General features: G+C 49.3%; 5 protein-coding genes across 5 annotated transcripts; 2 read left to right on the top strand and 3 right to left on the bottom strand.

The window, feature by feature from the left end:
* Positions 1 to 294: 294 nt before the first annotated feature.
* rhgB (putative extracellular rhamnogalacturonase) lies at positions 295 to 1,939 on the bottom strand (the record flags this gene model as incomplete). The annotated part of the gene is made up of 4 exons (XM_056903611.1): positions 295 to 872; positions 947 to 1,148; positions 1,211 to 1,249; positions 1,310 to 1,939. The coding sequence occupies 4 exons, from the start codon at positions 1,937 to 1,939 to the stop codon at positions 295 to 297; spliced, it is 1,449 nt and encodes a 482-aa protein (XP_056771378.1).
* A 1,379-nt stretch (positions 1,940 to 3,318) lies between these two features.
* Positions 3,319 to 3,865, bottom strand: N7458_000216 (13 kDa ribonucleoprotein-associated protein; the record flags this gene model as incomplete). Its single annotated transcript, XM_056903610.1, has 3 exons — positions 3,319 to 3,529; positions 3,597 to 3,650; positions 3,750 to 3,865. The coding sequence occupies 3 exons, from the start codon at positions 3,863 to 3,865 to the stop codon at positions 3,319 to 3,321; spliced, it is 381 nt and encodes a 126-aa protein (XP_056771377.1).
* Positions 3,866 to 5,508: 1,643 nt separating this feature from the next.
* On the bottom strand, positions 5,509 to 7,158 carry N7458_000215 (uncharacterized protein; the record flags this gene model as incomplete). Its single annotated transcript, XM_056903609.1, has 1 exon — positions 5,509 to 7,158. One exon carries the CDS (start codon positions 7,156 to 7,158, stop codon positions 5,509 to 5,511), a length of 1,650 nt encoding a protein of 549 aa, XP_056771376.1.
* A 2,300-nt stretch (positions 7,159 to 9,458) lies between these two features.
* Positions 9,459 to 10,423, top strand: N7458_000214 (uncharacterized protein; the record flags this gene model as incomplete). Its single annotated transcript, XM_056903608.1, has 4 exons — positions 9,459 to 9,491; positions 9,585 to 9,724; positions 9,906 to 10,222; positions 10,290 to 10,423. The coding sequence occupies 4 exons, from the start codon at positions 9,459 to 9,461 to the stop codon at positions 10,421 to 10,423; spliced, it is 624 nt and encodes a 207-aa protein (XP_056771375.1).
* An 836-nt stretch (positions 10,424 to 11,259) lies between these two features.
* Positions 11,260 to 12,540, top strand: N7458_000213 (uncharacterized protein; the record flags this gene model as incomplete). The annotated part of the gene is made up of 1 exon (XM_056903607.1): positions 11,260 to 12,540. The coding sequence occupies one exon, from the start codon at positions 11,260 to 11,262 to the stop codon at positions 12,538 to 12,540; it is 1,281 nt and encodes a 426-aa protein (XP_056771374.1).
* Between the last annotated feature and the right edge of the window lie 1,104 nt (positions 12,541 to 13,644).

Here is a 13,644-nt window from a genome sequence, read left to right as displayed (position 1 = left end):
CCACACTTTTGGGCGGATTCGCCCAGATGGAAAAGGGGGGTGCGCCACGAACGTACTGACTATTTACCTGGTTGGGGCATTTACGGTTTTTGGTAGAGCTATGGTAGAGTCGCCGATAAAAAACTCTGCCATTTTTGCGGATATTGTACAGTATTTGAAATGGGAAATTCCACAGTGAATTTGCTTGCATTTGCCTCTTGGCGAGGCGAGAGGCGAAAGACATACAAAATCAATGCGAGATATTTAATCAAGACAGCAGGAGGGAGGTCACAGAAGAATAGAAGGACCTGGAGACTATGCAGAGCATGCTGATACCTCAGTAGCTGACACCAAAGTCGCTGACGAGGAAGTCGATGACACCGAAGTTGACGACAATGAAGTGGCTAACAACGAATTCGCTGACGCCGAAGTCGCCTCCGCACCAGCCAAAGCACTAATCGGCGTCGCACCAGGGTAGAACGAAGTTGGGATCGTAGGAATCGGGATCGGCGAAACAGTCCCAAAGGCAGTCTTCAGATCCGCCGCCATCGTCGCCGCGGAGTACCCAGTCGGCGCAGTCTTAACTGTAACCGTGGTGCTGTACGAGCCACCGCTTCCAGACTTCAGGCAGGCACCCGAGCCGTATGCGTTGTTGCAGATTTCGTTCTGGTAGCTGCCGGACTCGGTCCACATGGCAAAGTCCTCGATCGTGACATCGGTGCAGGGAGCGCCGGCGGCACAGTTCACCTTGTTGGGTCCGCGCTGGGCGCCGTTCGCTTCGGTGCCTTTCCAGTTCTTGATGGTGATGTTGTTGAGTTGGACGCCGTCGCCGTCGACGGTGGCCATGCTGCTCCATTGCTGGTCGATGTCGAGGGAGTAGGCGTTGCCGTGGCCTGTGTGGTTGTTAGTATTGATGGGTTGCGCGGGTTGATTGGGGAAGGCTTAGGAGAGAGAGGATGGGACGTACCGATAAAGTTCTCCAGGACCAGGTTGGATACTGTGCCGCTGCCGCCGTTGCTCTTGATCATGTACATCTGGTTCGAGGACCAGGTGTAGACGTTACGGTAAAGGATGTCGGAGATGTTGACGTCGGTCGACAGGGAGCCCATGGCGCAGCCACCACTCCAGTTGCAGTAGATGTTCTCGACGAGGATGTTCTTGGCGGGACTCTGTACAAGGATTAGATGTGTCTCATGTAATGGATTAAGCGCTAGATAGGGGGTATTGTTACCTTGACAGTAACGCATTCGTCCTTGTTGGTGACCTCAACCTAGAGAATGGGTTAGGCATATTGAATGCGAGAAGGGATCAGCTGATAGACTATACGTACATCGTGAACCCAGATGTTGGTAGACCACACATCAATACCGTCCAGACCACCAGAGTTACCACCACGAATAGCCATGTTATACACTTCGCCATTCTCACAGGTATCCATGGAGAAATGGAAAGACGGGGAGTCAACCAGAGCAAGATCATGGACTGAAAAGTCCGTGACCTCGTACAAACGGAGGATTCGAGGCCCGCTCAAAGATCCCTCCTTATGGAACTCATAACCAGAGCCCTGCACTGCACCCTTGGAAGTCGAGCTGAACAGCTCAAAGTCCGAGGTATGCTCGATGAAGATCATATTACCCCCGGCAGTACCAGTCCGGTAAATGGTTCCGTCCAGACGAATGGCAGTGCTCGTACCACCGGTCAGTGTGACCCAGGATCCGAGGGCATAGTCGCCGGACGGGATGTAGACCACGCCGCCGCTCTTGCACGCGCTCCAGGCTGAAGTGATAGCGGGAGCGATATCGGTCTCTTTGTCGGCGACGGCACCGTGGTCCAGAACATTGCAGACCTTGTTGGTTGCTTTGGTCGCGTAGGAAGTGGTTGGGCCAACGGTGCCAGCCAGTTGGGCGGTTGCCAGCAATGGCACCAGGCCGATTGCGAGGAGGGCAGCGTTGAAGATCATGATGAGATCTTGGCTTTTGGGGTTTTGAAAGAGTGAATAAAAAAGGGAAAACACAGAAAGAATGTAATGACGAGAATGAACGCAAAGAAGGAAGAACCAAGGAAGACGGCTCCTGGACTTCGAGCAAGGCTGGAGGAGATGCCAGAGGTTATATCTCAAACTCGGCGCTGGCTGACGGTCCTGATCAAAGACGGGGTACAGTACGAGAACCGAAAGAAGGGAATTCTTCCATATACTTCAGTCGGACCATTCGGGGCCATTCTGCACGCTAAACCCAAAGACCCCAGAGCCCGAGCCCCAAGGAGAGACAAGACGAACTGTATGGCCCCTTGGCTTGGTCGCTGTAGTTCCACATGGTGCCACACCATATCAGGAAACTGACAAGCGACAGATAATATCAAGGTGATTGATAGCTCTGATATGAAGTGCAAGCTCGGGGGTGAGCTAGATTTACCGACCGATTCGAGTATTTGGTGCTCCATGCTGGATTTTGGATACGGCATTGAGATTGGAGGAGGGCAAAAGAAGACCCGAGACGGACAGACGCCGGTCTGACATTGATTGATCGGCGAGTTGGTGACCAGCTGCTTACGCGCTATGGGTTCCTTTTGAGGGCCATGATCCATTCACGTTGCTCTGTCTGTGACGGTCCCCTGGCTCCATCGTGTTTGGGGATAATTTAGCCTCCTTTTAGCTTGCCTCAGAATTGATTGCGGGTCCACGGGGCCGGCAAGCGCTGGCCGATCTGTTCGGTTAAACGCCAGCCTCAGGGGAGCCTTATGGCATAGCGCAACTGGGTTAAGTTAATTAAATCGGTGTACGCTGACCACTATGGTCGAGATTGACCCTAAACGTGTCGAAGTTGGTCGTTGCGGTTGGTAGTGGAGGGACGGTCTGACGGACAATATTATCTGTCAGAGAAGTTTTGTCAGATTATGTCAATTGGAGACGTTGCAAAGATGAACCAAGTAACGCTAATCCTTTATCTATCGGGATCGATTTTTTCCGGGGTGGCATCCCATTATACTTATACTTTAACCAAAGAACGCTATATCTCAGATCTGCAGTGATCCTTGAACGACTCTGTAGTTACCCCTCAACTACGCGACATTCACTACGCTATGCAGCGCTCAGCAATCTCGACCGCTGCGGTAAATGGACGATGAAATTCTCAAAAAAAGATTCTGAATTGATACCTCAAGCCAAGGAGAAATCTAGCCAAAGACTTCACTAGCAAGGGGCGGGATTATACAGCAACAAAGTGCCAACATTTTCTTTCCGGAAAATATCCCGCATCCGCCATGACAGCGGACTGCAAGCTTCAAGTCCTGCTCCATCTCAAGATATTCCTCCACGAATCTCCAGCCTTGACCGACTGCTTAGATCATCAGGCGCTCGACCTGGATCTTGATGGCGCGGATCTGGTTGGCGAGCTCACTGGCATCGTTGGTGGTGATGGACACGGCGATGACGGGACGGCTGACACCACAGGCACGGCCAAGGGCCATCTTGGAGGGAACGTAGACGTAGGGGACGTTCTTGTCCTCGCACAGAAGGGGGAGGTGGAGAATGATGGGCAGAGGGGTGGTGCTATGGCACACATTAGCATGGGATTGTATTTTGAGAAGATAACGAGCAGAATCAACGAAAGACTTACTCAGCAGCGAGGACAACGAGCTCGGAGGTACCACGGTTCAGAGTCTTGGTAGTCCTAGAAGGGAGAAAAAGTTAGCAACCACCTTTTTGATCAAGAGTGACCTGGTCCTTGAAGCATGGCTCGAGGTGCACATGGATGGGGGTTAGAACACACTCGTTAGCGCCCTTCTTGACCTGGCGGTAGTTGGTAGCCTGCTGGACGAGATCCAGGAGCTGCTGGCTCATAGCCTCATCGGCGATGGGCCAGGCGACACCAGTTTCCTCAGCCATTGCGACGGTGCGGGGAGTTATAAGTGGAGGGAGATGAAACGGAGTTCAGAAACCAAATCTTTTGAGAAATGGCTCACGCAAAGGATCACTGCCGTGTAAACACAGGGAATTGCTGGCGGAAAATGGGTGGAGTGAAGATCGTGATCGTGAAGTTGAAAAAACTCGGCATGTAAAATATTTCGGTTACCGCCTTGAGGTTCTGCCGGACTTTGGACCGCCAAGTGTGGTATGGTCATGTGCACGACTGACCGCCTTGAGATGTTGACTGGATTGGGAATTTCTGATTGGAGTGGGCGCCCTATTCAAAAATTCTTCATAATAGGATAGACATATATACCCTCCTGATTTATTCTTACTATTCTTATCTTCAAACAATGTACTGTTCAGATACATTCATGCTTTATTAATCTCTTACAATTGAAACAAAAACGCATCTGCAATCAGTATCCTTCATAGGAGGGGTGCTGTCACTCTCCTATGCCTACGTTGCACCTGTCAGCTTATCCACTGACCGAACTTGAATTACAATGAAGACAGCCTTCGAAATTCTATTCTACGCAGCTGACTTACCTTACCCTCTTCCTACTATCGCCGAGATTGAGAATGCTCTAGATGTCTCTCTGGACTATGGAGGGCGAAGAATCGTTGCGGTGGGCTAGCATTTTGTTGTGACATTTGGGCTAGGCGTTAAACTCATCGAGGGAGAAAATATGTTGTTTGTTCGAGAGAATACAAATGTTCCCGTTCCGCGAGTCTACGCTCTCTATTCGGACTCAAAAACTGGAAAAAAATTATATTGTTATGGAGCGGATTATCGGCCAATCGCTTCTTTCCGTATGGCCGCAACTTATAACGCTGGAAAAATAAAAATAAATGGTCGAAGCAGATCGTGTTCCGCTGGTGTATTTTTCTTCCGCTGGTCTGCAAGTCCCCTTAAAACCTGGGGTGTATTCATTACGAAAAATTATATCCTGAGATTATTGATGGGGCGGTTTCGCTTCCAACCAATAACTTTCGATGGAATCGGTTCCGCAACTAGGGGCGGGTGCGGCATCCGCCAGAGGCCACTGTCCTCGACCCCCTTATGGCTTCCGCATATTGATGCCTAACATTTCAAGGTTTACTAATGAGAAGCCTGTAAGTCACCAAGCCAGATGAGCACCGCCATATGTGGACTAGTGCAGATCCCTTGAAATCGAGGCGGAAGACAAAGAAGAAATATAACAAGCTGATCGGACACTTTGTCAATGCTCATCCCATGGCATTGTGCACAATGTATTGTGTAATGGGATCTATACAATGCCCAGACTCCCCCTTCTGCCCCAAAATTCCTATTAAGTTCATAACATAATTTGACTGTAGCATGCTCACCTAGCATGCGTGATGAACGAACGTTGTTGTCCGTGAGGGCATGCAAAGCGCTACCATAGAGCGTACACAAGAAGCCGTGGCCCGTCTGATCTTGGCAGCAAGAAGGCAAAGGGAATCATGTTGGTTGGAATTCGTTTATTTTCGTCCAATTTTTCTATACACATTATATTCATGATCCGACAGTTACTGTAGAGAACGATTCAGTTGACCGTGGACCATGAGCTCTTCTTTCCTAAAACACGTCAATGGTTGCCTCGTTCCGCTTTTCAATCTCATAAACTGCCTGTACCCAGACTGACGGTAGTGCTAGCCAACTTGGATCTTGCCCGCAAATCGGGTCCAAATTTGAACAGTACAAATGGAGTTAATGTCAGAAGAGTAGCGATGAGAGCTAGCAGCAGACCTGCATACTGGCTACCAAGATTGTGGAAGAGCTGCGAGGCAAAAAGGGGAGACACAGCACCGAGCGTGTTACGCATGAAACCCTGACCAGCAATAGCAGATGATGAGTTCTCACCATAGCAGTCAGAGGTGTAGCTGTAGCAAGACTCGAAGATGAAGAAGATGCCGATAGCAATAAGCACCAGACCGACGATGGGACCAAACCAGAACAGCTCCTTATACTGGGTGAAACTGTAGATGAAAAGGCCGATGGGTAGCCAAACCGCACCGCACAAGGCTCCGTAGAGACGAGCCTCGGGATGAGCCTCCCTGTTCGGGTCGGCGATGATTGATTTATACTTTCGAATCTGGAAAAAGTTCAGAGCAAAGCCGATGGTTGTACCGACACAAAGAGCAATGTAAGGCAGGCCTGACAGACCCTCACCCCAGCCACGCTTCTCCTGATAAGTAATAGGAATAGCAGAGAGAAATAGGAAGGTTAGGAACCAAGCGAAGCTGATCCAAAGACCAAAGGCAAAGACAACAGGCTCAGAGAACAGCATCTGAATAGCCTTCACCGAAGAGTTGTGCAGCATCTCCTTGATGCCGGGTGCCTCTAGATCGTTGAGAGTGACGAAGCGTTCATCTCCGGTAGATTGGCGAATCATCTTAGCCCGCTTGCTAAGCGTCACGCCACCGCGAGTCTCCGGGAGACAAATAGTGATAGCAATGACCAAAGGAATGTTGGCCAGACCCTGAATGCCCTCAACCCATCTCCAGCCGAGAGCATGATCGATGAAGCCCGCGTAGATGGGGGCTGCGACGGTACCGAAAATGGCAACGAAAGCAAAACAGGCCATCGGAATAGCACGATGGGCTGGAGTATACATATCTCCGAAAGTGCCACCAACAAGAATGGTGCCAACGCAGCCAAAGAGACCAAGCAGAGCACGGCAGATCAAAATGGTGGCAATGTTCTTGCCCAGTGACAGGCCAATGAACATGAGAGCGAAGCAGACATAGGCACCAACGTATATGACTCGTCGACCCGCTAACTCACAGAAAGGAGCCAGAAAAAGAGGTGCAAGAGCACAAGTGAAGTTAAAGGTAAACAGGCCCAATTGCCCTAACTCTGATGTGACACCCAGGTCCTCAGTCATTCGAGAAATACCGGAGCTGTATGCTGTCGTTGCAAGACCGATGAAGAGTGTCATTAAACAAAGGAGAAGGCTGATAAAGGCTTTTCTCTTTCCACTCCAATTGAATGGATTCTCCTTGTCCCTCTCCGCGAACTCCAGGGCAATAAAGTTCTGACCATCATGTTCTGTCGGCTTGGTCACAGTAAGGGGAAGGTCAATCTCCACCTCCTGTAATAGCCGACTTTCAAATCCCTGTGAATCATCCTCGCACACTGTCTCTCGGTATTTTCCTCCAACGATCCAACACTTTTGAGGACTTTCTTTCACGGCGACTGAGGACCCAGAGGAAGGCACATTCTCATCATGGGAAGCCGTGATAGGCTGTTGTTGTTTCGATTTCATGTTGTGAAATTGTCTTGGACTCTAGGAAGAGGACGTGGCATGAGAGAAAAAACTTGAAAAAAGATGAGAGAGATATTTCCCCATATAAAGTCACCTTTCCTAGGGGTACTGCCTGTCGTCATCCGCAAAACTCATGGTTTGTAAGTACGGCGACACGGAACTGCGACGCTCAGGTGTGGGGGTTAGTCCGGTTATGCTCCATAATGATCAAACGTGCTCTCAGGCTGGTTATTTGATCAATTAGAATTTTCATCTGCAATACAGCTCCTGTATGCATTCTGTAGTTTGGGCTACTATGCTCCGACCTCGGCTTTTCTATTTGAAAGCATCAGGTTCGCGCTTCCTGCGTCGCGCGACGGAAAGAAGTCACTAAAATAGCTGCCCAATTACAGGATGAGAGTCTCTGTCTCATTCATTATCGTCACTGTGTTGTGCTTTTCATGCAGGACTGGGAGTGGCCCGGTACAAACCAATCTCTTGTTGCATGAGTCTTGTGGACCGCGGGAATGAGGACGAATTGTATGCAGAGATTGAAGCGCCACCTGGTAACAGCCTTGACCGGCATCGGACGATGCCCGCTGCACCATTTATCGGCGTGGGTGCTGATAACACCGAAGAGGGACCGACACAGTCTCGACCCTGCTCTTTCCGACGGAATCGGCATGCCTTGGAGTCGGCCCCACCGGACTGGAGGAGACCGGCAAGCCGAGTTTGGTATCAGAGATCATCCGTCCAGCCGAAATTTGGAGTAATGATTGGTTTGTTTGTTTCTAAAGTATTTATCGGTGATAATGATGTCTATTGCGGGTTTGAAACCGCAGATTTGGGATTATTATATCGTTAGTCGGCGAGCATGTAGTCAAAAGGCTGTTTTGCCTCGTTCGCTGACCGAGGAAGATCGACCGGTCGGGAGATCCTCGGAGTTCCACACCAGACTTTGTTGAATGACGATCGATCCAAGCTTTGTACCTTTGTCTGGCTACCGAATTGCAGGGCCACTGTACACTAGTTGAACTGAATTCGCACCATCCACTTTACTATTAAGGCAGCTCGGAATATCTCGGGTTCTGTTATGTGTATACTGAAACAATGAAATGCTGGAGTTCAAAGCGCTTCACTTGCAAGAAAATGCCTCAGCAATCTTGGCTTATTCCTGAATTCACCCTCTTGGATATTGTAGCTACATTAGAGCTTTCTAGTGATACGCATCCTTGAAAGGAGTCGTGGGACGGTGGATGTGCCGGGCCCACATCGCCTTCCCTTTTGCTGATGTTAAGAGATGAGGGAATGGAGATCAGGAGAAAAAAGAGGATAACAATAAGCCTAGATCCATAGTTATATATTGAAAGTTCCTGATACGTTTTACTTTCTGCCCATTGTGTAGTAACACGTGGTAACCCCCGAGAAAAAAAGTTCTCGTAGGCGAGCAGAATCGATATCATTCAAGACGAATGTCAGAGTGCGCAATGATAGGTCAGACGTGATCTCCAATCCCAGATGCCGAGGGACATGAGCTATAACCGAAGAAGTCCAATAAACAGAGCAGATGGGGCGAATATTGTTGTAGTCCAATAGCATTTGTAGGTGACTGACGGTGGCCTTTGGAATTTGTCTCTGTCAAAGAGTCACTGACACTCTGCAGCAAATAACTACTTGGTGGGTCGACTGCATGTCTTGGGGGCATACCAATGGTTCATTTCGTCATTCAACATACGAGGCCAGAATTGTCTCGTCAACTTTATGTGGCCTCCTGCGCTGAGGAGGTTTGGCGCCAGGATTGGAACCGATTCCCCAAGTTCACTGCAGAGCAGTCAACGTCAGAGTAGCTCACTTCGAGGATATTTGAGGTGAGTTACTGTTACTGTCAACTTGTATCGGCAAACTGCTATTGAGGTGTCTCAGGCGAATAAAATCCAACGATTGCCCATCGCACTAACCTAATCGATATGTTATTCGGCTGACAGTAACTAGCATCGAGGTCTCTCTATACAGGGGGAAATTCTAGGATTCAACACAACGTATCATCGAATATCAATATGCAAATTTCATGTCTTGAGAGCGATGACTGTGCTACCTAGAGGATGAGGTAGTTGCCTTGGGTTGGGGACAGAGTCACCAGGGTAATGAAAGCAAACAACCCAGGAGACGCGATCTGTTAAGTGCAAATTTCACATTCACTTCATGAAGTTTCCATCCTTCCACAAGCATATTTGAGCCACCCGGCCGTTTTCCTCAAACAGCGCTCGGCTTCCAGCACAGTGAAAACCAGTCCCAAACCAGGATTATCATGACAGTCAGCCATGATGGAATTCCCCGAACCGAGAAGACCGCGTGTAAGTCAAACGCGCGCGTCACCGCGTTCTCTAAACCAGCACTGCTTTTGACTGGTCATGAAAGGCTAACTTGCTATGTCTCACCTACCACAGATCCTGAACTGCGAAGCACTAATTGACCAAACGGATCTCATTGGCTACCAGTGCACAGCTACGGACGTTGCCAGTGTCTGGACGAGCATCCTGGCGTACTGGTTTCCTCCCGACGAAGGCTACCAGCTTCGCTTGAAGGGGTGAATGTCATTCGAGTCGCCAGCCGTCCCTGCGAGACTGATGTCTCGTTCAGTCCACTTTTTGTCGTCCGCTTGCATTTGGGGCTGTTGCTTGTGCCGACCTCGTACGACTTTGTTTCTTCGACTCTCGAGACTTTCATATGGAGGCTTGTGATGGTTGGCCTGACATATACTTTCTCAGTCTGCTGAAGGATCAGATACGGGAGTATCTGGATCATGTCAAGGCGGAGTTTGGGAGAACCTGGGGGGAGCCGTACATCCGTTACTTAGACAACGACATTCAATCGTACTCTCTCAAGGATGGCATGAGTGCGACGGGCGATATTTCTATGGAAATCGAGACAAACGATGGCGATGACTCACTCAGTCACGTCTGTGCTGAGCCCAGGGTCGAGAGTGACGATACAGGTTCCATGGAGACCTCCAGCGCGGGGAGTAGCGACCTGGACACTGACAGCGATATTATACGAACTAATGAGAATGAACGGCATGAGTGGAGTTAATAGAATCAATACAGTCCACGGTATGAACAATGTGAACGGGGTTAACGGCGATGTTGACACAGTGATGAAGCACCATGAAGGCTCTCAGAACACGACTGCAGATCCCAACAATCAAAACCCGATCGAAAATGGACAGCTGCCTTACACCAACGGCTTTCGGATAACGATTGAGTTCACCACCAACGGGATGGTCTGAACCAACACTGGTGACCATATTGTTGGTTGGGCCTTGGCCAGACAAAGGCTGTTCATACCAGGAGAGGGCTTGTGAGCCGATCTAGGCGCGAGAAATGTTTCTGCAGATAAAAATGAACGGTGTGATGGGTGTTAAAAAGAACCAGTTTAGACAAATGGCAAGATACAACGCATCAAATTAGGCATAACCTTTGCCATAATCCTATCCCCCTCACCTGGTCCCTCGGTAGTAATCAATTCGATGGGCAATGCGACAACTCAATTCTCTAGCATATGGAGTTCCACTCCACATAGATTAGGGGATCAAGAAAGATTTAACAGTGTATATTGCCTTAATCAGGCCACGTCAAGATCTATACGCATCTCCTGATCGTCAACAGTGGGTGAATGGCACCGTAGCTGGCAATGACATCATCTCCCCCGGATACTCGGAGGGCCTCCAGGTTTTCCTGCAAAACTGCCAAGACACGGGGACTGCTTACCCAGACGGGCCTAAGCGTTAATAATAGCGACTTCTTCCGTGCCTTTCATTCGTCTACGCCCGTCACGATGATGCAACTTGAAGCAAACAACTAACCAACTTAAATAGATCAATCGCTTGCCAAGAAGATTGTCATAGACAAGCTTTTTTATTTCATCAACTTCACCTCCTTCGATCATTCGACAGGGTAGCAGAGCCAGGATATTTATTCAGACTCTTTCTAATCGTGTTCTGATCACATTTATCATAATGCCGTCGAAGAAAGATACTCACCACTTGCATCAGTATGTATATTCCCATCCCAGAACTCACCATCGCCTCCTCTGACTCGATCATCCACCAGTTTTGGCCATTGGATGCCAGCAGACCATGCAGCCCACCGCGAATGGCTCGACGGGGTGATCAAGAAAGTCGACAAGAGTGAAAAGGCCCTGCATCCGGTTCTTCAGGAATTCAAGCAGTTGATCGAAAGCAACACCAGGGTCTACATGCTCTTAACTGGCATGTTTAGAGAAGTCCCGCACAAGAAGCCATACAGCAAGGATCCCACCGGGACCGCTCAGATCCGTGACTATGATCATTTCTTGCGAGTTCTCAATCATCTGCTCACCTCGGCCCCGTCGTGGACCGACAAGGCTCACCGAATTGGCCTGGTCGGCCTACCCATCAATGCTGTCCTGGACTGGGCAATGGGCACCCCTAGTGGTTATGCTGCATTCTTAGACCCAGAGATCAACGCCATGCTGAAGAAAGTTCTCAATGCATGGGGAGAGTTCTTGCGATCGCCCGCTTCGGCTGAGGTTTTGAACACTACCTCCCATGGCTGGTTCGGCGAGACGGGCCACCGTGACCTGACAATCGCAGCGAGAGTCGGACTAACGGCAGCTGATAATTTGGAATTCCATAATATGTTCCAGTGCGACCCATCCGCGCCGAGTTTTGGCTTCAACTCCTGGGATGATTTCTTCACGAGACAGTTTTCTGAAGGGATGCGCCCGGTTGCTGAGCCTGACAACGGTCGTGTGATTGCCAACGCGTGTGAGTCCAAGCCATACCGACTTGCCCACAATGTTCGCGCCCGCGATAAATTCTGGATCAAGAGTCAGCCGTACTCTGTGCTCGATATGTTGGGTCATGACGAGCTCGCATCGCAGTTCGTTGGTGGTACGGTGTACCAGGCGTTCCTCAGTGCGTTGAGCTATCATCGCTGGCATGCACCCGTTAGTGGAAAAGTCGTGAAGGCCTATGTTGTGGATGGCACGTACTACTCGGAGCCACTTTTCGAGGGTGTCGGTAACCCGGCAGCCCATTCTGAGGATATCGATTTGGAAGGACAGGTCATCTCGCAGTCGTACATCACAGCAACCGCCACCCGTGCACTTATCTTTATAGAGGCGGACGAGCCGGCTATTGGATTGATGGCGTTCATTGGTGTAGGAATGGCTGAAGTTTCGACTTGTGACATCACAGTCAAAGAAGGTGATCATCTCAACAAGGGTGATGAAATCGGCATGTTCCACTTTGGTGGGTCTACCCACTGCTTGCTTTTCCGGAAGGGCGTCAAAGTGTCCGGGTTTCCAGAGCCAGGAAGAGAGGAGAATGTGCCTGTTCGGAGCCATTTGGCGACGGTGTCTTGATACAATGTGGAATCTTCAGTTTTGACTGTACATACAAGATAGTAGCTTGAATATCGCGTATATGTCCCTGGAACATGTTTATAATGGTCGCGTTTGCGTGCAAACGCAAGTCTGAGAACCTATCTAGGGCCTTGACTGTAGGAAAATAATGCCCATAAGACGGCGTGGATGTTTACCAAGTAGATAACTTCCATAAATGGTGGCATATCATGTACCTCTCGATTTGAACAGATAGGTCCAGAGGAGGTATAATTGCCGCAGCTCGAAGGGAATTTATCGGGAAGTAGACCCGATAGATGGGATTCTGTTCTCTAATATTGATTCTCGAATTCCATGGGTTGATTTCGAATATCGTAGCATGTGGACATCTTCCTCGGGATATACATGAATCTAGTTCGCAGCCTTCAATTCCGAATAATCAAGATGCCACACAATTAGCCCTGTCTGAGTTCGTGAACAGCCCTTTGGACATGGGTAACTTGGATCATATTGCCACAGAAAGTAAGGATCAGTTTCGTTGCTCAGAACATTGCTGATGAGGCCCGATCTTGTTGGTAAGTCATAAGAAGCTTCAAAAACGTCAATTGACGGGATTTTAATCTGACCCCATCCATGTTCGGTAAGTGTCGCAATGACATTCCATAGATGTATTCTCTGAAGCCCTCCCAGCGAATTACGGAGACACACTTGCTCAAATCAATTGGGTTCAAAACAAGACTTCGATGCTCCCACTTCTTGAGGTGAGGAGGACCTACCATTGGGCAACTCTCAGTATTTGTGTATAAACTCAGGTCGGCAAATGCATTTTGCGCCTCGGATGCTGTTAGTCGAAACTCGCCCTCGGGGTTGGTGAGAATATTAGTGCAATTGTTGATTGCTGAAATTTCGCCTGTGATCACGATTAGATTCATGACATCCAAATCAAGCGTCTGTAGTTCGTCGGCTTGTACCGTGTAGAGTTGGGTTCCCTGTCTTGCTATTCTCGTCGATGTTCATACAGACCAGTTTGTCAGTGGAAGAGTCGGTATGATCGACGATAACGGTGCCGAATGCCGCAAACTGGCATGGTGATCTCCGATGTCACGCTGCTTTATTTGTTAAGCG

Source organism: Penicillium daleae (assembly GCF_028827525.1).
Source record: "Penicillium daleae strain IBT 16125 chromosome Unknown utg000001l_segment0_segment0, whole genome shotgun sequence".
In the NCBI taxonomy this organism is placed as follows: Eukaryota; Fungi; Ascomycota; class Eurotiomycetes; order Eurotiales; family Aspergillaceae; genus Penicillium; species Penicillium daleae.
This window is presented reverse-complemented; position numbering and strand designations above follow the sequence as displayed.